This window comes from Accipiter gentilis, chromosome W (genome assembly GCF_929443795.1).
Source record: "Accipiter gentilis chromosome W, bAccGen1.1, whole genome shotgun sequence".
In the NCBI taxonomy this organism is placed as follows: Eukaryota; Metazoa; Chordata; class Aves; order Accipitriformes; family Accipitridae; genus Astur; species Astur gentilis.
In genome coordinates this window covers 11,279,540-11,305,366 of record NC_064918.1, presented here as the reverse complement: position 1 = coordinate 11,305,366, position 25,827 = coordinate 11,279,540, and the positions used below count along the sequence as shown (strand labels likewise).

At 48.4% G+C, this 25,827-nt stretch overlaps 6 protein-coding genes across 12 annotated transcripts in view; 2 read left to right on the top strand and 4 right to left on the bottom strand.

The window, feature by feature from the left end:
• The window catches only part of LOC126035304 (DDB1- and CUL4-associated factor 12), a 170,634-nt gene extending 166,295 nt beyond the window's left edge, over positions 1-4,339 (top strand). Inside the window, exon 10 of the mRNA XM_049793774.1 lies at positions 4,301-4,339. The gene's annotated coding sequence lies outside the window, so the exon portion shown is untranslated. The remainder of the gene's footprint in view (positions 1-4,300) is intronic.
• Positions 1-25,827, bottom strand: part of LOC126035259 (uncharacterized) — a 393,856-nt gene that overhangs the window by 67,125 nt on the left and 300,904 nt on the right. The gene's annotated exons all lie outside the window — the stretch shown is intronic.
• The window catches only part of LOC126035242 (ubiquitin-associated protein 2-like), a 247,102-nt gene that overhangs the window by 59,698 nt on the left and 161,577 nt on the right, over positions 1-25,827 (top strand). For 2 of the 5 annotated variants that reach the window (XM_049793528.1, XM_049793527.1), the window contains exon 1: positions 22,610-22,784. The exons of 1 other annotated variant lie outside the window; for it this stretch is intronic. The gene's annotated coding sequence lies outside the window, so the exon portion shown is untranslated. Of the gene's footprint in view, positions 1-22,607; positions 22,785-25,827 lie in introns of those variants that run through there. 2 more of the 5 variants (XM_049793525.1, XM_049793526.1) reach the window with 2 other exon arrangements.
• Positions 1-25,827, bottom strand: part of LOC126035365 (ribonuclease H-like) — a 223,521-nt gene that overhangs the window by 66,843 nt on the left and 130,851 nt on the right. The window lies entirely within an intron of this gene.
• The window catches only part of LOC126035317 (uncharacterized), a 271,995-nt gene that overhangs the window by 122,034 nt on the left and 124,134 nt on the right, over positions 1-25,827 (bottom strand). Inside the window, exon 1 of one of the 2 annotated variants that reach the window (XM_049793817.1) lies at positions 1,529-1,539. The exons of the other annotated variant lie outside the window; for it this stretch is intronic. The gene's annotated coding sequence lies outside the window, so the exon portion shown is untranslated. Of the gene's footprint in view, positions 1-1,528; positions 1,540-25,827 lie in introns of those variants that run through there. 2 annotated transcript variants of the gene reach the window in all.
• Positions 4,877-10,899, bottom strand: LOC126035351 (uncharacterized). The gene is made up of 2 exons (XM_049793884.1): positions 7,807-10,899; positions 4,877-5,726 (listed from the first exon to the last, which is right to left on the bottom strand). Exon 1 carries the CDS (start codon positions 9,738-9,740, stop codon positions 8,808-8,810), a length of 933 nt encoding a protein of 310 aa, XP_049649841.1. The 5' UTR covers positions 9,741-10,899; the 3' UTR covers positions 4,877-5,726; positions 7,807-8,807.

The window sequence follows — 25,827 nt, the reverse complement described above, 5'->3', positions numbered from 1 at the left end:
AGTTCTGGGGCCAGGAGAGACATGGTTACTTTGGTAAGAGACAAAATGTTTTCTAGGAGCGCTGTTCAACTTTTATCAGCCTGTGCTTCCCATCTGTTTGCCCAATTTTCTGTTGCTCTCTGGGCAGGAGTGCTTTTTCCACGTAGCCGTGCCACAGGGCCATGCAGGGGCTGGAGCAGAGCATGCCTCTTGGTGGGGAGGTTTGTATCTGAAGGGCCAGGAGCTGAGAATTATTGATGTTATTTACATGTAGTGACAGCAAATGGAGACAAAAAATGAATGGGTAATACTTAATCTAAAATAAATACAGTAAAGCACATGGAGAAAAAAATTTATTAACCCGTCCATTCAGTCCAAGAGTAAAGCCGAACAAGAGAAAATGTAAGGATTCATATCTTGTCTGTGTTGCCCTGGAATAGTTCATGCTGTAAGATGTTTTCAAGCAGCGCAATGAGAGAGTTATCATGAAAAATGCCTGAAGCGGCAAGAGTAGCCAAACTCAGCCTAATCAAAGTGATCTCTGCCATGCCTCTCCTTCAACAGCTGGTCTAAACCGGGATGGAAGGTGGAAAATGTTGAGGAGACAAGGACTGAAGAGATGATTCTGATGACGATGGCTAAACCCTGGCAGAGGTTTTCCAAAGAAGTTGAGGAAGGTTTATCTTTGGGGAGGTGCCAAGCAGAAGAGTGGGCATGGGATCTGCAGGGCCCTGTTTGGAGCAGGGCTTGGAGTAGGTGCTGAGTGGAGGTTGCTTCCCCCCACCCCAAAGGCTCATTCCTGTGCTTCTGAGATGAGGCAGTGGCAAGCTTTTTGCAACAGGTCTTTATTTTCTGTTGAATAAATAGGTGAATTAATAGATAAAAACCCTTGTCAAATTAAATGGAATAAGCTATATAAATAGACGAGTAGTCAGTGGAGGCTCAAGGTCTCTGGCCGTTCTTGTAGCGTGTCGTGGCTTAATCCCAGCCAGCAACTAAGCACCACACAGCCGCTCACTCACTCCCCCCCATCCAGTGGGATGGGGGAGAAAATTGGGAAAAAAAGTAAAACTTGTGGGTTGAGATAAGAACGGTTTAATAGAACAGAAAAGAAGAAACTAATAACGATAACACTAATAAAATGACAGCAGTAATAATAAAAGAATTGGAATATACAAATGATGCACAGTGCAATTGCTCACCACCCACTGATCGACACCCAGTAAATCCCTGAGCGGTGATTCCCCCCGCCCCCACTCCCCCCAGGTCATATACTAGGTGTGACGTCACATGGTATGGAATACCCCGTTGGCCACTTTGGGTCAGCTGCCCTGGCTGTGTCCTGTGCCAACTTCTTGTGCCCCTCCAGCTTTCTCGCTGGCTGGGCTTGAGAAGCTGAAAAATCCTTGACTTGAGACTAAACATTACTTAGCAACAACTGAAAACATCAGTGTGTTATCAACATTCTTCTCATACCTAGCTCAAAACATAGCACCGTACCAGCTACTAGGAAGACAGTTAACTATCCCAGCTGAAACCAGGACAGTACCCACCCCTTATTCTATACCATTGACGTCATGCTCAGTTCCCATACCTTCAGTTACATCCCGGTCAATCATCATCACCTTTTTTGTCCCTTTGAGACATATAAGCAATGACACATATATATATATATGTATACACACACAGAGATATCATTCCTTTAGTTTATGGGTCGTGTTCATAAAATGTTTGTTGAGTTCATTTAGTTCCCGACTCTGGGCTCCATCTGTCATACCAGTTCTCCTGGGCAGGAGGGATGGTGCAAAGTCCTCTCAGTCGGCAGAGCAGGATCGGGCTTCAGTGCGGTGTGACGAGCAGGTGACATTGGACGCAGCAGGAGGATGGTGTCCACTGTTGGATTGTTGCATGCTGGAGTCAGTTCTGGTTCCATCGCTATTGCGCTTCGCTCAGTTTTATCACAGTTCTTTCTTGCTTGATCCAAATGATTCTTACTATAGTACTATGGATATAGCATATAACAATTATAGTAATGATAACATACAGTGGCAGAGTTATATAGCAACTAATATCATACAGTTTAATTCTGGCTATTGTCACCTAAAATCAAATCCCCTTGAGGCACACATCGGACTTCCCCATATTTTCGCATCACCCACCAAGTGCACCCAGGCCCTTGAGCAAAAGCAATCCCATGAATGGGTTTACCTTTGCCTGAGGCAGAAGTAACCCAGACCATCTTCCCTAACATATTTTTTATGTGCACTACAGGGACTTTATCCCCTTCTACAGCATGTAAAAGTTCTGACTGGGCAGGGCCACCCCGATTGGCAGATCCTCTGGTGTTGACTAACCAGGTGGCTTTTGCTAAATGTGTATCCCAATGGTTGAAGGTTCCACCCCCCCATTACTCTCAATGTAGTCTTTAACAGTCCATTGTATCGTTCGATTTTCCCAGAGGCTGGTGCATGATAGGGGATATGATACACCCACTCAATGCCATGCTCTTTGGCCCAGGTGTCTATGAGGTTATTTCGGAAGTGAGTTCCGTTGTCTGACTCAATTCTTTCTGGGGTGCCATGTCGCCACAAGACCTGCTTCTCAAGGCCCAGGATAGCCTTCCGGGCAGTGGCATGGGGTACAGGATATGTTTCCAGCCACCCGGTGGTTGCTTCCACCATTGTCAGCACATGGCCCTTGCCTTGGCGAGTTTGTGGCAGTGTGAGATAGTCAATCTGCCAGGCTTCCCCATATCTATGTTTCAGCCATCGCCCTCCATACCACAGGGGCTTTAGCCGCTTGGCTTGCTTAACTGCAGCACAAGTTTCACATTCATGGATAACCTGCGCGATAGTGTCCATGGTCAGGTCCACCCCTCGATCTCGAGCCCATCTATATGTTGCATCTCTTCCCTGATGGCCTGAGGTATCATGGGCCCACAGAGCCATAACTAGCTCACCCTTATGTAGGGTTCAGTTATATGCAACTTAGTTATTGGGCCTGAAAATAGCTCATGGTCACAAGACTGTTCCAGGTGCCTTTAGAAGGCCTTGAACAGAATAAATAAGAAGATAGAAGAAGATAGATCCCAATTAGGAAAACACAGGTGCACATTCCACGATAAAGGGAACTTGGCACAAACAACCTTAATTCAGGGTCTTATCTTGACCAATTGGACTGAGACAAGTCTTGTATGCTTTAATTAACACAACCAATTATGTCTTGTGTTTGTGCGTGTGGACAGTACCAATGTAACCAATCACTGCTTATGCTTGTGCGTGTGGACACCAAGTGCTTGCATGTAGTAGCCAATCAAAGTCTCTCAACAACTTAGAGAATTGTATAAAAATGATTAGCTAAGCTCAATAAACTGGCGACTTTAATCATCATATTGGTGTTCCGTCGTCCAGGCCCCGCACGGATTAATCCCTAAACCCTACACCCTTATGTTGCCAGTCCAGGTCCACCTGAGCTGCTTTAATCTTGGCAGCCTGATCCACCTGCTGGTTGTTTTGATGTTCTTCAGTGGCCCGACCCTTGGGTACGTGAGCATCTACATGACGTGCTTTTACAACCAGATTCTCTAGCCGGGACGCAATATCTTGGCACAGTGCGGCAGACCAAATGGGTTTACCTCTGCGCTGCCAGTTGCCCTTCTTCCATTGCTGTAACCACCCCCATAGGGCATTTGCCACCATCCATGAGTCAGTATAGAGATAGAGCACTGGCCACTTTTCTCTTTCAGCAATGTCTAATGCTAACTGGATGGCTTTCACCTCTGCTAACTGACTCGATTCACCTTCTCCTTCAGCAGTGTCTGCAACTTGTCGTGTAGGACTCCATACAGCAGCCTTCCACCTCTGATGCTTTCCCACACTGCGACAGGATCCGTCAGTGAACAGGGCATACTGCCTCTCATTTTCTGGCAGTTTATTATACAGCGGGGCTTCTTCAGCACGTGCCACCTCCTCCTCTGGCGACATTCCAAAATCTTTGCCTTCTGGCCAGTCCGTGATCACTTCTAACATTCCTGGGCGACTGGGGTTTCCTATGCGAGCCCGTTGTGTGATCAGTGCGGCCCACTTACTCCATGTGGCATCAGTTGCATGATGTGTAGAGGAGACCCTCCCTTTGAACATCCAGCCCAGCACTGGCAGCAGGGGTGCTAAGAGGAGCTGTGTCTCAGTACCAACCACTTCTGAGGTGGCTCAAACTCCTTCATATGCTGCCAATATCTCTTTTTCTGTTGGAGCATAGCGAGCCTCGGATCCTCTGTATCCCCGACTCCGAAACCCCAGGGATTGGCCTCAGGTCTCCTCAGGTGCTTTCTGCCAGAGGCTCCAGGTAGGGCCATTCTCCCTATGTGCGGCATAGAGCACATTTTTAACATGTTGTCCTGTCCGGACTGGTCCAAGGGTGTCGCGGTAGAGACGGATCACGCAAAATGGCTACTTTATTGTTCTAACACACCTTTTTATCCCCTTCTTCAGAGTATGTGTTAGTATATGATTGGCTTAGTTAGTAACTAACAATTCATGATTGGTGAGTTTGTCAGGACGGTTCTTCTTATCACTATCTTGTTTTCGTACTGGTCTTCTCGGATCTTTCCAGACTTCTCAAGGATATACTACAAGCTGCTCAAGGTCGCGCTGTTCTCGAACTGTCAGGAATTCTGTAGACTTGTTGCATCCCCCGACAATTCCCCCTTTTTGTATTTGTGCTAAAAATATTGTCCCGGCTGCCCTCTGCAGGGCCCTTTGCAGAAGGCCGAAAAGACAGGGCAACATTAGAAGCATAGTTATCACAATGAAGATCACTACCCCCACAGTCTTGAGCAGAGATATCAACCATCCAGACAATCCTCAACCCTCAAATATCTTTGTCCTTGTGCTAAAAGCAAGAAATCAATTGCAGCCCTATTTTATAGCGTAGCATGTCTGACACTATCAATGTCTAGCAGTAAATCTGATAATACTACACCAGTCTGTATTCAGGGACCCCAGAATTTGTGATTCCTGGGGTGGCAATGAGGGTTAATGCCCGATCCGTGAAAACCAGGCATTCCCATCCATTGAATCCATGACCTGCTGCACAGGGGTCTCCATCAATAAGTTCTTAAACTTTGTCGATGTCAATGTAACCCCTTATTAAACCTGTGAAAAAGGGATTGTTTGGTGTTGCTGTACTAGGGTATAAGCAATCTTGTCCGGTCACGTCAGCCAGGGTCATCCAGATGTTTTCTTTGGTTTGCGGTGGTATCCATGACTACGTCCATCCGAGGACTGTGAGGTAGATGAACCATCTGTACATTCTTGTGCTGTCTTGCTCCACAAATTCAGCCCAGCAATCGGTAGGTGCCAGCTTTATGTGGGCGTCCCCACGGAGGCAACGATGGCCTTGCCGTACACCAGCCCGATGCTCTTCGGAAAATCCCGGTATTTATACATTTGTAGAGGAACGGATTTCAGCACACGTGGCCAGCGGGTGCCAAAAATCCGCCTCATTTGCAACCTATGATGCATGTGCTCGCTGGCCAGGTGCACTGATGAGTCATAGTCATCCTGTCTATTGGTTCATGGACTTCGTGATGCGGTTGCAATGCACAGAGAATCTTGACCTGTTATATTGGTCAAGGTGACCTACACTTAGTTTTTGGTTGAGGTGGTATTCATATTGCCACACCCTCTGGGATGTTCCAGATGATGATGGTCGTACAAATCAAGCGGGAGTCCATTGTGGGCCTGTATCTGTAGAAACACAAGCATAACCTCGCCCCCAGGTTAATAGCTCACATGGTCCACTCCACTGACCAGTAACTAAATCTTTAACATGTACTTTGATGCCTCTTTGTAAATTCTGTGTTGAAAAAAGAGAAGTGTTGAAAAAAGGAGGTAGAGAAGAATTATCCCCATAATGGAGAAAGCTAAGAACATAAACTACGTTATCTAAACATGCCTGTGGTGGCTCCCCAATCATTCCCCCTTTTTGTTTTTGAAGCTGCTGCTTCAATGTGCCATGTCCACACAGCTCTACTATTTGTGGAGAACCATTTTGATACACTACTTTGTTCCAGTTGTTGTTTTCATACCATACTACGGCTGCTTTACCTGGTTTTCCAGAACCATCTGTGAAGACAGTAGAGCCTTTCACAGGTTCCGGCTGGCTTAAGCTTTTCTGACCAAATGGTATTTCTCGAGCAAATTTCAGGAGCGGGTGCGACGGTAGATGATACGAGATCTGCCCTTGAAAACCCGCCATAGCCACTTGCAGCTTGTAATTGTTTGCCAGACACCATTCAAAGTACCAATTTTGAACAGGTAAAACAATCGTAGCTGGATCACGTCCTGTTAGTTCTACACATCGTTTTCTGGCTTTTATGATTACATCAGCAATAAGTTCAAACAAGCCAGGAGCAGTTTTTCGTGGCCAGAAATGACAAAAACATCCATTCTAAAATATGTAATGGGTCATCCCACTCAGAATTCCACTGCACCAAAGCACCAAATGGCACAGTTTTGTCAGTTAGTACAAAGAATTGTACCAATTGAGACAGATCAATTTGAGAAACAAATTTCCTGTGTATACATTGTTCCACCCTGTGAATTACATTTAATGCTTCCTTATTCAATATTCTGGGTTCTGTTGGATCATTGGAATGTTTTAATAAGTCCAATAGAGGTTGTAACTGCGAATTGGTCAGTCCAAGATAGGGCCTGATCCAGTTCAAGGATCCCATTAATTTCTGTACATCATTGAGTGTCTTAACTGCAGGGTTAAGTTTCACAGGTTGGGGCACAACCTGCTTATTTGTAATTGTCATTCCCAAATATTTCCAGGGTGCTATTTTTTGCTCTTTTTCAGGGGCAATAACTAACTCATATTGTGGTAGTGAATTTGTGGCCAAATTTTTCATGCCATTCAACTGCTCCTTGTTGTCTGATGCTAACAGAATGTCATCCATATAGTGATAACTATAACTAGTAGGGAATTTTTCCCTTACAGGTGACAGAGCTTGTGCAACAAACGATTGACAAGTGTTTGGTGAATTTTTCATGCCCTGCGGCAGAACTCTCCATTGATTTTTTTTTTTTTTTTTTTTTTTTTTTGCCGGTTCTGCATGATTGATAGAAGGCACAGAGAATGCAAAATATTTTTTTTTTGTCTTGGGAAGCTAATGGAATTGTAAAAAAACCCAACAATCTTTAAGGTCCATGACAATGATTTCCCAATCTTGAGGGATCATGGCAGGTGAAGGCATGCCTGGTTGCAGAGCCCCCATCGTGGCCATGACAGCATTGACTTGCCACAGGTCATGCAAAAATCGCCATTTTCCTGATTTCTTTTTTTTTTCCACAAACACTGGAGTATTCCACGGACTGTGAGATGGTTCGATGTGTCCGGCAGCTAGTTGTTCTGCTACCAATTCTTGCAGGGCCTTTAATTTTTTCAATTGGTAGGGGCCACTGATCCACCCACACAGGGTTATTTGTTAACCAAGTTAAAACAAGCATGGGTTGTCTAACACCCTGCAGCACAGTGGCCCCCGTTAAAAATCTGTGATAATTCTCGCCCCCACTGCGACAAGCAATCCCTCCCCCATAAATTGAGGGGAGCTGCCATCACATATGGTTTAATAACTGCTTGTTGGCCCTCAGGATTGGCAATCGGAACTGGAGTGGCTGCCATCTTTGCTCCTGTGGATCCTCCCAGCCCCACTACTCCCATACCTCCCATACCAGCCTCCTCTGTTGGCCAGGTAGACGGCCACAGATAATCGGCAATAATAGTCACATCAGCTCTGGTGTCCAGGAGCCCTGCAAGCCTTACTGTAGTCGGGGATCTTCCGTGATTCGACAGTGTGCACGTCATATGTGGTCGGGATGATGAGACAGTCTGAGACCAGCAGACCTGAGGGGGTCCCGTGGAGCCGAAGCCTCCATCGCATCGCAGTCGCTGTTCTGCTTTTGAAAGAGAACTCGAAAAAGGAACAAGTTGAGCAATGCGAGTACCTTTAGGGATTGTTACTGGTGGGTAGGGGGTCGAAATCATCACGCAGATTTGACCTGTAAAAGCAGCATCAATAACTCCCACATGCACGATTATTCCATTTAATGTGCTACCTGATCTTTCCGGTAGCAATGCACTCAGTCCCCGTCCTATAGGACCCCTTGCATTAAGAGGGACCTTAACGATGTCTTTTGTGACTAGAGTTACTGTGTCGGCGGTGGATACATCCAACCCTGCTGAGCCAGCTGTTGCAGCTGACAATTGTTCGCAGAGAGGAATTGGCCGGCTGTCGGGAGGGGATTTGTTCTCCTCGTGTGCCCTCTCACACTCGTTTTGCGGTTTTCCTGTAGCGGCTGTCCATTAGCATGAAATTTGGAATGACATTGTTTTGCAAAGTGTCCTAATTTCCCACATTTCTTGCAAGTAATCTCCGGTGAGTGGTGCACCGGTTGTTTACCTGGTGATGTTTTGTGTGGAGAAGTTACCATGATGTGCCCTTCACTGCCACACCCAAAGCACTTTCCAGAATTTCTCATAGCATTGGCTAGGGTGGCCACCGTGTGTTCCAGTGTCCCAACTTTAGAACATGCAGCTACCATGTCGGGAACAGAAGGATCTCCTGGTAAAGCCTGTATGATCTTTTGACAGTCCTCATTAGCATTATCTTTTGCCAACTCTTTGCATAGCATTTGTCCTAAGACCTCATCTTCTACCTGTTTTTCTAGGGCAGCAGATATTTTTTCTACAAATTGTAAAAAGGGTTCTGTGGGGCCTTGGCGGATAGTGATGTATTTTTGCTTTGGAGCTGCCATATCCATGGTTCACTTTATTGCCATAAGGCCTATATTTTGTGCTTGTTCGAGAGCCATCGGAGGCCATGTAGCCTGCAGCTGAGGGTTACTATACTGCCCTTCACCAAGCAAAGCATCCTCTCCAAGGCCTAATCTCGGGTCACCCTGTGGCAGTCGTGAATTATGCAGCGCCGCCGCGCGTGCCATCTGCCTCCAGGTGGATTGAAATACTTGCAACTGTACGGGCTGAAACAGCACTTGCGCAAGGTGCATAATGTCATATGGACACAGCAGATCTGTGCTGATTATACGAATAAGCTGCATTACCTCAGGAGAATTGATTCCAAATTTTTGTACTTTATTCTGCAAATCCTGCACTACTCTCCAGCCTATGGGATTGTGCTCATCGTGCCGGTTTGTGCCTGCAGCAGCTTTGAAAACAGGAAATGTAACAGGAGCCTCTGCTGTGTTATCTAGAGGCTTTAGAAATGCTGGTGTTAGAGAGCACGGGCTGAGGCGTTCTACTAGATCCCAGTTGCCAGAGTCGGCAGCATATCTTCTAACTCCCTCACAAAATTGATCAGGGGATCTTGGGACCACAGTTACTGTGGACGGAGGGAGAGTCCATGGCAGGGGTTCTTTCGGTATGGTTTTATCTGCGAGCTGCAGAGATCGCATAGCGTCAATTAGAGCTTTTTCTGCCTCAGTTTCATTTTGGCTCTCAATTTCCGTTCGGCCCTCATATTCAGTTTGACTCTCACCGTCCTTTCGGCCCTCAATTTCATTACAGCCCGCACTTTCCGGCTCGGTGTTAGTCACCGCATTTTTCTCCTCGGGGGGGGCTGATGGAGTCACCCCTTCCGCTGCCGCACCAGTAGGTGAGGAGGGCCCCTCATCGCCCGGTAAAGTAATTAATGGCGTAGGAGGAGGAGGTGAATAAGGGTATGATCTGATTTTGCTCATGAGGGGTCTTCTGCCCACAACTGCTGATATTGCAGCATCGGCCGCAGCTGTTACTTGAGCAGAAACTTTTTCATTGATAACATTTTCTGATTTCTCATCTTTTGCTGATCTTTCGCATCACATTCTGCTTTCCATTCCTTCAGGGTCTCACGTAATAGACGCCATACGATCACCAACTTACAGAGCTCTTTCTGTCCTTTAGAGATCTCATCAAACATTTTCCAGCCCACAGCTTGCCATGCACCCACACCGAATGCAGTAACTGTTGTGGCTGTAAAGCCTTGCATCTTACACCGTATTAAAATCCTTTTCAGGCTTTGTTCTGGGGTTTTAACCCCTTTTCTTTTTAATAGGGCTTTCCAGGTAGACAAAATCGTCTCCTTTTCTTTTGTTAATTGCTGCCCCATTCTAACAGTTTAGTCCCCGGTGGCTCACCTTATTAGGTGTCTAGGCTCAGGTCCGGACCAGGCAGATTCCACTGCTCTCAGCTTCACCGGGCTCCGTCTCCGCAGCTTTTCTCGCTGCCGGTATACTCTTTCGCAGCTCTCGTCGCCGCTGGTATACTTCTCGCTAGTGCTGGATTTATCGCCATTAGATGATCTGTTCGCTCAGGCGCATCGGGGTCACCATTTGTCGCGGTAGAGATGGACACGACAAGTAATAGATCACGCAAAATGGCTACTTTATTGTTCTAACACACCTTTTTATCCCCTTCTTCAGAGTATGTGTTAGTATATGATTGGCTTAGTTAGTAACTAACAATTCATGATTGGTGAGTTTGTCAGGACGGTTCTTCTTATCACTATCTTGTTTTCGTACTGGTCTTCTCGGATTTTTCCAGACTTCTCAAAGATATACTACAAGCTGCTCAAGGTCGCGCTGTTCTCGAACTGTCAGGAATTCCGTAGACTTGTTGCATCCCCCGACACAAGGGCTACTGCATGAAAAATCTCCTGTTTAATTTGTTTAAAGGCTTGTTGTTGCTCAGGGCCCCATTTAAAATCTTTCTTCTTCCTGGTCACTTGATAGACAGGGCTTACAATCAGACTGTAATTTGGAATGTGCATTCTCCAAAACCCATGACACCTAAGAAAGCCTGTCTTTCCTTTTTATTAGTCGGTGGAGACATAGCTGCTGTTTTGTTGATCACGTGCATGGGGATCTGATGACGCCCTTCTTGCCATTTTATTCCTAAAAAAGGGATCTCCTGAGCAGGTCCCTTGACCTTACTTTCTTTTATGGCAAAACCGGCTTTCAGAAGGATTTGGATTATTTTCTTCCCTTTCTCAAAGACTTCTTCTGCCGTGTTGCCCCATATGATGATGTCATCAATGTATTGCAGGTGCTCTGGAGCTTCACCTTTTTCCAGTGCAGCCTGGATCAGTCCATGGCAAATGGTGGGGCTGTGTTTCCACCCCTGGGGCAGTCGATTCCAGGTGTACTGGACACCCCTCCAAGTCAAAGCAAACTGTGACCGGCACTCTACTGCCAGAGGGATTGAGAAAAACACATTAGCAATGTCAATTGTGGCATACCACTTGGCTGCCTTTGACTCTAGCTCGTATTGAAGTTCTAGCATATCTAGCATGGCAGCACTCAGTGGTGGCGTGACTTCATTCAGGCCACGATAGTCTACTGTTAGTCTCCACTCCCCATTAGACTTTCGCACTGGCCATATGGGACTATTAAAGGGTGAGCGAGTTTTGCTGATCACTCCTTGGCTCTCCAGTCGACGAATCAACTTGTGGATGGGAATCAGGGAGTCTCGGTTGGTGCGATATTGCCGCCGGTGCACCGTCGTGGTAACAATTGGCACTTGTTGTTCTTCAACCTTCAGCAACCCCACAATCGAAGGGTCTTGAGAGAGACCAAGCAGGGTAGGCAGCTGTTCAATGCCCTCTGTCTCCAAGGCAGCTATACCAAAGGCCCACAGATACCCTTTGGGTCTTTAAAATACCCTCTCCTGAGACAGTCTATGCCAAGGATGCACGGGGCCTCTGGGCCAGTCACAATGGGGTGTTTCTGCCATTCATTCGCAGTTAGGCTTACTTCAGCCTCCAATACAGTTAACTCTTGGGATCCCCCTGTCACACCAGAAATACAGATGGGTTCTGCCCCTTTATAACTTGATGGCATTAGAGTATGTTGAGGATTTCTTGGCTGGGCAAGGGCATGTGAGCAATCCAGCCGTTAGGTGGGAACGAAGCATAAGTTTACAAAGTGCCTGAGCAGGCAAGGACGCTGTGTCCTTGTACGCTGGGAAAAAGGAAGATAAGAAAAGCCTGACAAGCAACTCCTGGATTCCGAAGAATGAGATAAGTAACTGCTGGACACCTCGTGAAGAAGCTTGCACAGCCAATAGAGGATAAGATAGTGTCGCGTGAACCGGGGTATTGTACCAATTAGAGTATTGTATAAGGCGCGTGCACAAGCACATAATGTATATAACTGTGCTAAAAGTTGTAGTAAATGGACTTGATCACATTGGTCTGTGCGTGATTTCCGCTGTGGATCCTCCGCAACATTTGGCGCCCAAACAGGGAGCCTCAGATCAGCACTTTATCGTCTCTACGAGAATCTCTGGTGCAGCTGATCCGACGAGGAAGCGGAGGAGCCGGCCGAGAGTGTTTCTGCTGCCTTGGCGGGATGGCATGAGCTTCAGCTAAGCTGGGAAGCATGACATGAGCTTCAGCTGAGCTGGGACGCGCGTAAGTTTGAATCTCGCCCTGAGCTGGGAAAACGAGGAGACATGCGGAAGCTTGAATCTCGCCCTGATTAGGTGAGCGGTCGGAGAAGGAGATGGGGTTGGACAAAAGGCAGGAAGCAGTCCTAAAGCTCCTTCGTAATTTTCTCTCTGAGAGAGGACTGAAATTCGATAATTCTGTGTTAAAAGGGTTACTTTTATGGGCCTGGGAGAAAGAACTTATCCCGAATGTAAATGTCGCATTTGAAGAAGCGACCTGGGATAATATAGGCAAGGCGCTGTGGGACGCTGCTAACTGCAAGGGGGGTAAGGTGAAGGAGATGAAAAAATACGCAGCGCTCGGGAAAGTAATTCGAGACATGCTGGAGGCAATGAGGGTGAACCGGGAGGTAGCCGCCGCTGCCCGCGCGGCCGTGACCCCCTCTGCTGCCTCCACGGCTGCCGCGTCAGCCTACCCCGCTGGAGTTGGGGGGACATTCTCTACACAACTATCTCCACCCCCCCGAACATCCATTTCTGTTAACGCTGAGACGCCTGCACAGACGCAGCCTTTGCCTATACCCAGCCAGGTTGCTGGTGCCGAAAAAATTCCCTCGTCTGTTACTCCACAAGAAACAGGGGAATTAGGGGGGGCTGACTGTCGCCCGACATATCCGAACCCGACAGACTCGGGGGTGACTAATGCGGATAAACAGATTGCGGGGGTGAGGGAACCATCTCCATCGGGTAGTGCGATGGAAGAGCTAAGGGAGGTGGTGAACCAATTACAAAAAATGACAGTACGGTCGGGAGAACCAGAAGTGAGGGAGAAACGCTCATCCTCCCGAAAGGATGAACCGAGAAGACAAGAGAATGAAGATTCTGGCCGTATACCAGTCCCGCTCCCTTCCCCCCGCTTCTCACCACCTCCTCCGGCGCCTCCCTCGGCCCCTCCCCTCCCGCCCCCTCCACCGCCCCCTCCCGCCCCCTTCTCACCGCCCCCTCCCTCGGCCCCTCCCCTCCCGGCCCCTCCTTCCTCCTTTCCCTCTCCGCCCCCCCCCTCCGCCCGTTTGCAGCGGCGCGTGTCAGCCGGCCATGGAATGGCCGCCGCCAGCCGCGGCCGCGGCCGGACCCCGGTCGGAACCGTCCGCGCCCCCGCCACCGCCCGTTAATCCGTCCCGCCTCTCGGGGCCAGAGACGGTGAAACCAACCGCGCCCGTGATAGACGCGGAGCCGCTTGTAATAGCCGCTGCAGAAGAAAGGCAGAGACATTGGAGGGGAGTAATAAAAGAGGCCATTATAGAAGGGACTATGCTCCAAGCATTCCCAGTTATTGCATCAAATGGACAGAAAAAATGGGAGGCGTTTGACTGGAAGGTCATTGAGAGATTAAGGAATGCTGTGAGTCAGTACGGAATCAAATCTGCGTTAACTCACCAAATACTGCAATTAATTTTTTCTGCTGATACGCTGATACCTCAAGATACTAAACACATAGCACAGTTGGTTTTGGAGCCCTCCAAAATGTTAGTGTTTTTCCGGCAGTGGGAGACGTTCTGTGATAGGGAACAAGCAACACCATGACAACAAACAGATCCCTTATGGGGAGTAACCACGCACATGCTGATGGGTACTGGACCCTTCGCATCAGGGAACGCTCAGTTACAATGTATCACTGAGGTTCATCATCTATCACAGATCTTGGCGTATCAAGCTTTTCTTACCATACCAGACAATATGCGCAGCCATGCTTTTACCCAGGTGAAACAGGAGTATAATGAACCTTTTGCACAGTTTATTAATAGACTGCATAGGGCAATCTATGACCACCCTGACATGAACGAGGGCATGAAAGAAAACATGTTCAAAATACTCGCTTTTGAAAATGCTAATGAAAAGACATGCAAAGCATTGTGTAATTTGCCGAAAAATGCAGACGTCGTTGATATGATAGAATACATGGATCGATCAGTGGACTCACAGAAAGTAGCCTATGCTGCCACAGCTCTCCAAGGACCTACAAAGAAACACAAGGCCAGTAAGACACCCTTGGTCAAATGTTTTAACTGTGGCAAACGTGGACACATTAGGAGCAAATGTACAGTTACTGCTAACAGTAAGTGCTGCAACAAGTGTAAGAAAGATAACCATACCTCCAAGAATACAGGAAGAAGGGAAACTTTACACCGACCGCGAAGGCCCCTCGCGCGACGACACAAATGCCAAGGGGCTTGGGCTGCCAGCCCTCAGGCAGCCTCGCAACCACCAGTTCCGCCACTGCAGGAAGCTCCAGAGTGGATGTGGAAACCGCAGTACACATTCAACATAAAGGGACCATTGGGGTTTGGGCTTAGTGCATTTTTAATGGGGTGATCTTCAACGGCTCTAAAAGGAATTCTGGTAGTCCCAGGGCTTATTGATGCAGATTATTGTGGGACTGTGAAAATTATGATTCATGTTTTAATCCCTCCTGTTTCTATTCCTAAAGGTACCAGAATAGCACAATTAGTTCCATTCAGGTCGTGTGTTCCAAACCCAGGTGAAGTACAACGTGGAGATGGTGGATTCGGCTCCACAGGGAAACCGCAGGTACACTTTGCCATGGACACAACAAGAGGTAAACCAGAAAAGGTAGTGCAATTGGAAGGGCCTGATGGAGTTATCGTCAAGAAACTGATGACAATCAATATAGGAGCTGATGTTACGATTATTTCACGATATATTTGGCCTCCATCGTGGCCATTGATCAATCCAAATTTTGGCATTGCAGGGATAGGGGGCACACAAGCCACCTTAGTAAGTCAGCTACCAATTACCCATTTGTGTTCCCCGACGGTGAATACGTTACGATGCATCCGTATATCATGACTACCCCAACTGAATTGTTTGGCCTCATAGGCCGTGATTTATTGAGCGAAATGAAGGCAATGTTAGTGACCCATCCTTTTTAGGAGCGGTCACTGAGGGGCAGACAATCCTGAAAATTAGCTGGAAAACAGATGAGCCTGTTTGGATTGATCAGTAGCTGCTAAATTCTGAAAGGCTGCTAAAAATACAAGAGTTAGTTGAGGACCAATTGAGAGCGGGACATGTTGTTTCCTTCTACTAGTCCATGGAATACATCAATATTTACCATTCCCAAGAAAAGTGGGAAGTGGAGACTGTTACATGATCTCAGAGCTGTGAATGCGGTGATGCACAGTATGGGAGCCCTGCAGCCAGGTTTGCCGTCTCCAGTTATGCTTCCAGAAGAATGGGATTTGTTAATTATAGATGTAAAGGACTGTTTTTTCACCATTCCCTTGCACCTAGATGACACTGAACGGTTTGCCTTTTCGGTACCATCGATTAACAAGGCAGAACCCTATAAGAGATACCATTGGGTCGTGTTACCGCAATGAATGCGCAATTCCCCCACGATGTGTCAGGTGTATGTGGCCTGGGCATTAGAGCCTGTAAGAAAGCAGTTTCCTCAGTCAATTATTTATCATTATATGGATGACACTTTGATAGCGGGAAGGAACTTGCCACAGGATGAAATTTTAACTCAATTGCAGGACATCTTAAGCCATCGCGGAGTAATAATCGCTCCTGAAAAGGTGCAAAAGGCAGCACCTTGGAAGTATTTGGGGTGGCACATAGATGCCAGTAATGTTAAACCTCAGAAGGTTCAAATAACATGAGAAATTTCAATGTTACATGATGTCCAGAAGCTTGTGGGAGATATCCAGTGGGTGCGGAATCTTTGCGGTATCACTAATGACGATATGGCCCCTCTGGTAGAACTCTTGGGTATGAGCGCAGTGTGCAGATGAGAAACGGGAAATGACAGAGCTGACCAATTGGTTGCAGTGGCATGGGAGCCTCCTCCAGGGAATCATTTTCAACAAAGCAGGGCAATCACATGTATTCCTGCACCAACCCGCTAGGATGTTAGCAAAGCAATTTGACTTACCACTCACTAATGCCCAAGGTATCGTTAAAAGGAAGGGCTGGGCTTGGGCTGTGGGGTTAACCGACGAGGTCTTTTGCCATTGCAGTTGTGGCAAATGGATGTCACCCATGTCATGTGGTTTGGTGCAAAGCGTTCTGTGCATGTGTGTACTGATACCTATCCTGCTGCCATGTGGGCCACGGCACGAACTGGAGAAAAGGCCTTAAATATTGAATGACATCTTCATGCTTCTTTTGCAGTGCTGGGTGTGCCTAAAGAAATTAAGACGGACAACGGCCCAGCCTACGGTTCTACACGATTTGCTCGATTTTGTAATTTGTGGGGAATTCACCATGGTACCGGTATTCCACATCTTCCCACAGGACAGGCTATTGTCGAACAGGCCAACCAGACCCTAAAGAACATGCTGCAAAAACAAAAGTGGGAACCCAGGGCTTACTCCCAGAGGAACGATTGGCCAAAGCCTTATTTGTGCTAAATTATCTTAGATTGACAGGTGATCACAAAGACCCACCAATGGTAGTGCATCATGTTCTTTTACAGGCGGAAAGGATGCAACAAAGCACAGGAATCATGGTAATGTATAAGGACCCAGAATCCGGGAAATGGTGCGGATCAGCAGAAGTAAAACTTACTGGGAGATCCCGGCTAAGCGGGTCAAGCCATGGCTTCGCACTGATGCTGGACCCGGAATTGTCCCAATGGCAACTGGCACGGCACCAGCGGGTGCTGGAGCCACTGATCCGAAAGATTCTGACTAATAGAGTATTACTAGTGGACATCGAGTCCTTCAGAGAGGTTTTTAGAACAGCGTGCCTTATTGTATATAGAACTTGCTTTAGGTAAAAAGTGTGTTAAGCATAATTTGATTAAACATAGTGTGATTACGGGAAGACAGTGTGGGGTAAATGTAAAAGTTAGTTAAAGCCAAAATTAGGGGTAAGGTCTATTTCCATTAATAACCTGGGAACGAGGTTGATTGTGTTTCCACAGATACAGGCCCATGATGGACTCCTGTTCGATTTGCACGACCATCATCATCTGGAGCATCATAGATGATGTGGCAATATGAATACTACCTCAGCCAAAAACTAACATATAGGTCACCTTGGCCAACATAACAGGTCAAGATTCTCTGTGCATTGCAACTGTATCGTAAAGCCTATGAACCAATAGACAAGATGGCTATGACTCATGCAGCGCGCCTGGCCAGCGAGCGCATGCGTCATAGATTGCAACCGAGGCGGACTTTTGGCACCCGCTGGCCACGTGTGCTAAAACCCGTTCCTCTGCAAATGTATAAACACCGGGATTTTCCGAAGAGCATCGGGCTGGTGTACGGTGAGGCCATCGTTGCCTCTGTGGGGACGACCACGGAAAGCTGGCACCTACCGATTGCTGGGCTGAGTTCGTGGAGCAAGATGGCACAAGAATGTACGGATGGTTCATCTTCCTCATAGTCCTCATGGTCTGGGTCATTAGAAAACGGGTTGGCTCAAAGAATTATGGGCATTGTTGTAGTTATTGCGATTTTAGATATTGTAATAATTTTACCTTGTTCAGCTTGTTAAGAAAAAATGGCATCCCAAGTTTTTAAGCAAGCCTAGATTGCTCAAAAACAGAAAGGGGGAATTGTTGAGGATTTCTTGGCTGGGCAAGGGCATTTGAGCAATCCAGCCGTTAGGTGGGAACGAAGCATAAGTTTACAAAGTGCCTGAGCAGGCAAGGACGCTGTGTCCTTGTACGCTGGGAAAAAGGAAGATAAGAAAAGCCTGACAAGCAACTCCTGGACGCCGAAGAATGAGATAAGTAACTGCTGGACACCTCATGAAGAATCTTGCACAGCCAATAGAGGATAAGATAGTGTCGCGTGAACCGGGGTATTGTACCAATTAGAGTATTGTATAAGGTGCGTGCACAAGCACATAAGGTATATAACTGTGCTAAAATTTGTAGTAAATGGACTTCACTTGATCACATTGGTCTGTGCGTGATTTCCCTTGTGGATCCTCTGCAACAAGTGTACACTGTGCGCCGGTGTCCACTAGAGCCTTATATTCCTGTGGGTCTGATGTGCCAGGCCATCGAATCCACACCATCGAGTAGACCCAGTTGTCCCTTTTCTCCACCTAGCTGGATGCAGGGCCCCTCTAATCCTGGTCAGAGTATCCAGTACTCACTTCTCGTAAAATCGGCTCAGAATTCCCTTCAAGAGGATCAGAAATAAGATGAGCCCTTCTACTCTGGAAACTGGAGCGGCATTTTTCATGGTAGAATCCCCTTTTGTGGTGGTTTTTCCTCGCAGCTCACATACCCGTGCATTTAGGACCAAGGTAGGTTTTCCATCCCATTTCCTCATGTCCTCTCCATGATCACATAGGTAAAACCACAGGGCACCTCGCGGTGTGTAGCTTCTATATTCTCTCTCTTGGGCAGAAGAACGCTCACTCCTAATAGCTGAGACATTGGTCCTTAGAGCTGGGGAGTAGGACATATCCTCTTTGACCTGCTGGAAATCCCAGGACAGTTTCTCCACAGCCGAAATGCAGGCTTGTAGGGAGGAGGAGAGATTTTCTTCGTATTGCCAGAGTTGGCGAGCCATTTCATCTGCCGTCAGTGCCTCTTCATCTTTCCAGGTCAGTATTGCCAGTGAGTTGGCATAGGACGATGGTGCGCTCTGTACAAACTTCTGCCACATGGGTCGTGTGCATTGGACTTCATCTGGATCTTTGGATAATTGTGGGTTGTCCAGGTCATAATGAATCGTCTCTAGCACGGCTAATTCCCTCAGGTACTAGATACCTCTTTCCATGGTGGTCCACTTGCTTGATTGACATAGAACATCTTCCTTAAAGGGGTACCTTTCCTTCACGCTTGACAGGAGTCACCTCCAGAGGCGGGGGCTTGTGTCCCTTTTCCAATTGCCTTGTCAATGCCACCTTCCTTAGAAAGCGATCCCAGCTGCTTGGCTTCCCTACCCTCTAATTCCAGGCTACTAGCCCCATTTTCCCGGCATGGAAGCAGCCAGGTGATAATGTGCTCACTTGGACGATGGCCGAAATCTTTTCGCATATCCTGCAGCTCACTCAGGGTTAAGGATTGGGTGATTACTTCTGGTTCTGCCTCTTCCTCCTGTTCTCGTGATGACCCTGGCTGATCTTCATCCCTCGCTAAGCAAACTGATTTTTTTGTATATTTCTTCTTGTGTATGGGGGCAACTGATACTGGTGCGGGTTGGTTCGCAGCTGCAGTGCCTGTCGCCGGCGTTGGAGTGGCCGCGGTGCCTGTTGCCTTGCTGTTAGATCCAGAGACCTTCTCTTCCCCTTGAGGGTACTGAGTAGTGTTGACCAGGGCTCGATAGGCATGGGCCAGGCCCCAGCACGTTGCAGTGATTTGTGTCTCCCTGGAATTGTCAGGGTGACAGCATACTTTTTCCAAATGTTCTACTAGTTTTTCAGGATTCTGCACTTGTTCAAGGGTGAAGTTCCGAAACATGGGAGGTGCCCGCCGCCCTAGGCATTTGCCCATACTACCCCACGCACCCTGCCACTCATAATTATCCAGCCTCGGGGCAGATCTCTGGGTGGTGTTCTTAAGTAGTTGTTTAACCCTAAGCAAGACCTGAACCACATTCAGGAACAAGCTAGTTCCTAGCAGAAGGACCATGCTGGTTTCAACATCCCAAGGATATTAAAAATTTTCAAAATTCTCAAACGCTATTAGACTGGAGGAGAAGGGGAAGGGGAAGAAAGGTGTCTTGCTCATAGATTGGCTCTCTGAGGAGGAAAGGTAAAGGGTGTAACGATTAATAGTTTCCCACAGATGGCTCCCGAAGTATAGAGGTGACGACAATGCTGAGTGCAAATACCAGATTAGTCCCACGACTGATAATTTTATCATACCATAAGCCAGTATTACACAGTACATCAAAGTGAAAACCTTAATCCACCTCCCACAGATGTGCATCAGCACAGGGACTACATACAGCAAGTGAGGTGATACATAATAGAACTCTAAAAACGAGCGGCACAACTCTAAGAGCCAATAAATCGACATTGTGACCATCGACTATTAGTCTGTATTGGTTTTGTTTGGCAAGGTTTTGGTAGCGGGGGGGGGGGGGGTTACAGGGGTGGCTTCTGTAAGAAACTGCTGGAAGCTTCCCCTGTGTTCGAGAGAGAGAGCGAGCCCATATTAGCCGGCTCTGAGACGGACCCGCCGCCGGCCAAGGCCGAGCCAATCAGTGATAGTGGTAACGCCTCTGTGATAACATTTTTAAGAAGGAAAAAAAGTGGGGACGGAAAGAAACTGCCGCCGGAGTGAGGAGTGAGAACTTGTAAGAGAAACAAGCCTGCGGACACCAAGGTCAGTGAAGAAGGAGGGGGATGAGATGCTCCAGGCGCCGGAGCGAAGATTCCCCTGCAGCCCGTGGTGAAGACCCTGGTGAGGCAGGCTGTCCCCCTGCAGCCCAGGGAGGTCCACGGTGGAGCAGATATCCACCTGTAGCCCGTGGAGGACCCCACGCTGGAGCAGGTGGGTTCCCGAAGGAGGCTGTGACCCCGTGGGAACCCCGCGCTGGAGCAGGCTCCTGGCAGGACCTGCGGATCTGTGGAGAGAGGAGCCCACGGAGCAGGTTTTCTGGCAGGACTTGTGACCCCGTGGGGGACCCGCGCTGGAGCAGTGTGCTCCTGAAGGACTGCACACCGTGGAATGGACCCATGCTGGAGCAGTTCGTGAAGAACTGCAGCCCGTGGGAATGGCCCACGTTGGAGGAGTTCGTGGAGGACCGTCTCCCGTGGGTGGGACCCCACGCTGGAGCAGGGGAAGAGTGTGATCAGCCCTCGTCCTGAGGAGGTGAAGCGGCAGAAAATAACGTGTGATGACCATAAACCCCATCCCTGTCCCCCTGTGCCGCTGGGGGGGCTTGGTGGTGAAATCCGGGAGGGTAGTTGTGCCCGGGAAGAAGGGAGGGGTGGTGGGAAGGTGTTCTGAGATTTCATTTTACTTCTCATTACCTTGCTCTGGTTGATTTGTAATAAATTGAGTTAATTTTGCAAACTGAGTCTGTTTTGCCCGTGACGGTAATAGTGAATGATCTCTCCTGTCCTTATCTCGACCCGCGAGCCTTTTGTTATATTTTCTCTCCCCTATCCAGCTGAGGATGGGGGAGTGATAGAACGGCTTTGGTGGGCACCTGGTGTTCAGCCAGGGTTAACCCATCACATAGTCCAATATAATGAATGCTTGTAACAAATTTGTTTTAACAAGCTCTGGTCGGGTTTGTCGTTATCTCAACCCTTCGTGTCCCACGTTGGGCGCCAAAAAGGACTGTCGTGGTTTAACCCCAGCCGGCAACTAAGCCACTCGCTCACTCCCCCTCCACCCAGTGGGATGGGGGAAAGAATTGGGAAAAAAACCCCAAACCAAACTCGTGGGTTGTTATAAGAACAGTTTAATAGAACAGAAAGGAAGAAACTAGTAATCATAATAATGACAATAATAAAATGGCAATAGTAATAATAAAAGGATTGGAATATGCAAGTGATGCACGATGCAATTGCTCACCACCCACTGGCCGATGCCCAGTTAGTTCCCGAGCAGTGATCCCCCCAGCCCCACTCCCCCCAGTTTATATACTGGGCATGACTTCACATGGTATGGAATACCCTGTTGGCCACTTTGGGTCAGCTGTCCTGGCTGTGTCCCCTCCCAACTTCTTGTGCCCCTCCAGCCTTCTCGCTGGCTGGGCATGAGAAGCTGAAAAATCCTTGAATTAGTCTAAACACTACTTAGCAGCAACTGAAAACATCAGTGTGTTATCAACATTCTTCTCATACTGAATCCAAGACATAACACTATATCAGGTATTAGGAAGAAAATTAACTCTATCCCAGCTGAAACCAGGACAAGCGTCTGCGGCTTTCCCCCGGGGCCTCCTGCGGAGCAGCTGGCAGCGACGAGCCAGCACTGACACCCCGAAGGGCGGGGAGGCCCCGCGGATCCTCACAGAGACTCGCCCCACACCACCTCCCCTCAGCGGAGGTATAGGCAGGACTAACTGTTCCCTTCCACCGCGCGCGTTGGGGGGGGCTGGAGTCTTCGTCACGTGAGGGTGAAGGAGCCGGCTTTCCCCGTCCTTTTCACGTGGTGCCGGGGTAGGCGGAAGGGTGGTAGATGTGTGCGCGCTGGCGGCATGTGAGACGCGAGTCGTGCGCGGGGGTGGGCAGTCGGCGAACGCGTCGTGTGTACGTCACGTGACGTGGCGGGGGAGCAACCTCGCGCGCGCGTGGAGGAGGAGGCGGAGGCATAATTGAGCGAGGGAGGCAGGCGCGGGGCGGTCACGTGTCGGTCGTAGGTGCCGCCGCCGCTGCTGCTGCCGCCGCTTCTTTGTGAGCACATTGGGCAGGTACCGCGCGGGGACGGCCGGGCCTGCACGCGCCCGCAGGGGAGGGGGGGTGCGTTCCCCTTTCTTATCGCCTGCTCCGTGCGCGCGGCGGTGAAGGCGGGGGTGGTTGCGGACTCGCGTGCCCAGGGGAGGCCCAGCACCCCTCCCCCGCCCATCGGTCTGGGGGCGGCAGTTGCTCCTTCAGCAGCCTGAGGCCCCGGGTCGGGCTCGTCGCCTGGGCCGATTCCCCATCTCGGTGGGAGCTTTTGTCTGGCGGTGGGTGTTTGCTAGGGCCGCCCCTCCCCGTCGGGCTTGCCGCCCCTCCAGGCCGCGGGGGGTGTGGCGGTGTGATGGGAGGCCGCTCTGCCCTACTTTTCTTGGCGGCCTCCCGGGGGAAGCTTCGCCCTGCCCTAGATTGCTTTTCTTCTTCCCCTCACGGTCCCGGGTAGGGGTAGTTGAGTAAGCCGCGGTTGTGGGCATTTCCTGCCCTGCTCCAGCTCGGGCTCGTGTGAGGAGTGGAAGCCCGCCCGACCCCCGGTGGGTGCCGGGAGAGGTGGGTTAGCTTTCCACCCTCTTCCGTTCTTGGGAGGTGCTTCTGCACCCTATCTCGCTTGTTTCTCATCTTGTTACAGCTGGGGGTTTCTCTCCTGACGGGCTCGTGGGCTTGGGGGTGTGAAGAAAGGGAGGTGTAGCTGGACCCCTCAGAGGAGAAGTGGGGCTGGTGGAGGGGGGTGTGCCTTTGGGCCCCTTCCTAATCTTGAGGGCTGGCAGCACGGGAAAGGAGCAAGTCGGTGAATAAGTATTGATTTGTGCCTTGTGTAGGGTTTTACTTCCATGTTGTCTTTCCCTATCTCCTTCCTGGGTGCTCCCTCGCTGGTGGGGTGGGGTAGGGTAGCTGCGTCAGGGTCACAGCTACGGAATTCACTGACAATAACGTCTCAGCAGCAACAGTAGGTTACTTGAGGACATGGTGATGAATGAACCGTTCTCTCTGTTAACCTTCTCTACTTAGTCCTTCCTCACCCCTGACTATGTGTGCTTGCTGAGAATTGGAAGTCAGGGCAGGCCTTTGCTATTGGACTGGCTTATGTTGCATTTAAAAAAGAAAGCTCTTCTGTGTTTGCTATTGTTGCTGAAGAAAATTACAGCAGGAAAGTGAACTGGTAGAAACCCTTCTGCAAGAAACTGGATGTAGAAAGGGACCTGGTGCACCTTTGAGCCTGATGGCAAGGATCTGAACTCTGTGATGTGAAATAGATTTAAAAATATGTGCTGAAATGTCTGCAGTGTTGCTGAATGCTACCTGGGAGGAGTCGCTCAGAGTGAGCCTGGTTTGAAGCTTCTCTCTTGTAGATATATTAACATCAGGAGCATGGATGTGTAGAGCCCTCCTGGTTGTGTTCAAAGGAACGTGCAGTCTTGTGGAACAGAAACTTTGGGTTTGATGTGGAGCTATGTAAGGGGAAGCTCACAAGGGCCAGCTCACTTCATCTCTAACTACCAAGCAGTAATCGGTCCTAGTCATCTCAATTTGAGTAAATGCTGAGTGCCTATAATACAGCAGCGGATCAAGGTGATAGCCTCTGGGGTGGTGGTGGCTGGTGAAATGGAGGGGCTGTCCTGACGTGAAAGTAGCTGTTTCTTTCAAGAAAAGAAATTGGAGCTGGATGTGAGGGAAGGGAAGGGAGGGGGAGGATGTGCAGGCCTGGAGGAGCAGCACTTGCTGTTGAAACGGAGCCCTTCACAACAAACCGCAGCAACTCAGCCTTCTGAGGCTTTGCTGCTTTGATATTTACCAGGCCCTTTTAGCAATTCCCTTGGTTATATCACATTCTCTGGTGGAATCTGGGTTTGGATTCCTACCTGACTCAGTGTTTATACCTGGGCCTGATCTCTCTGTGGTAGTTTGACCTAACTTGTTTAAAAAATTTATTTTTAACCTTATACTAGGTAACTTGAAAGCAAGCAAGGCTAAATCACTTTGCAGTATTAATGATGTTTGGGACCCCTGGAGGGTTACGTGGAAAAACTGGATTAACTGGTGTAAACCAATTTTGATGTATAGTCTGGAAAATGAGCCAGCTTTTGTGTTTATAACCTCAACAATCTTTGTAACTTAAAGGAGGGAGGGAGGAGTGGGAATTGGGCAAGTTCTGTTCTGCTTTGTTCTAGTTGCAGTTTTATCAGCGTATTGATTAAAAAAAAAAGTGTTTATAGTAATAAAAACAAAGGCATGGAAATTCAGAAATTTAGACTGTTTCACTTGCATTGTTTTGTCCAGTCCTCAAAAAAGCTCCTGGTGCCATGAGTTGCAAAAGGTTTTGACCATTCAAGGGGACTTTGGAGTTACAGACTCGCCACTAAAATCTAAGGAAAAACCCAACAAAAAAATCTTGTCTGTTACCAGAAGCTGCTTTTTATTTATTTTTTTTGTTTCAATTTTTAAGCTACCCTTTTAGGACTTTAGAAGTAGATTTTTTTGTTTTTTTGCCGTGGTTTAACCCCAGCCAGCAACTAAGCACCATGCAGCCGCTCACTCACTCCCCCCCCCATCCAGTGGAGGGGGAGAAAATCGGGAAAAAAGAAGTAAAACTTGTGGGTTGAGATAAGAACGGTTTAATAGAACAGAAAAGAAGAAACTAATAACGATAACACTAATAAAACGACAGCAGTAATAATAAAAGAATTGGAATATACAAATGATGCACAGTGCAATTGCTCACCACCCGCTGATCGACACCCAGTTAATCCCTGAGCGGTGATTCCCCCCACCCCCACTTCCCAGTTCCTATACTAGATGGGACGTCACATGGTATGGAATACCCCGTTGGCCAGTTTGGGTCAGGTGCCCTGGCTGTGTCCTGTGCCAACTTCTTGTGCCCTGGCTGGGCATGAGAAGCTGAAAAATCCTTGACTATAGTCTAAACACTACTGAGCAACAACTGAAAACATCAGTGTTATCAACATTCTTGCATACTGAACTCAAAACATAGCACTGTACCAGCTACTAGGAAGACAGTTAACTCTATCCCAGCTGAAACCAGGACAGTTTTATATTTCTTCC

Coding starts and splice junctions, on each gene's coding strand:
- LOC126035351 (XM_049793884.1), bottom strand. CDS start 9,740: ATGAGCAAAATCAGATCATACCCTTATTCACCTCCTCCTCCTACGCCA.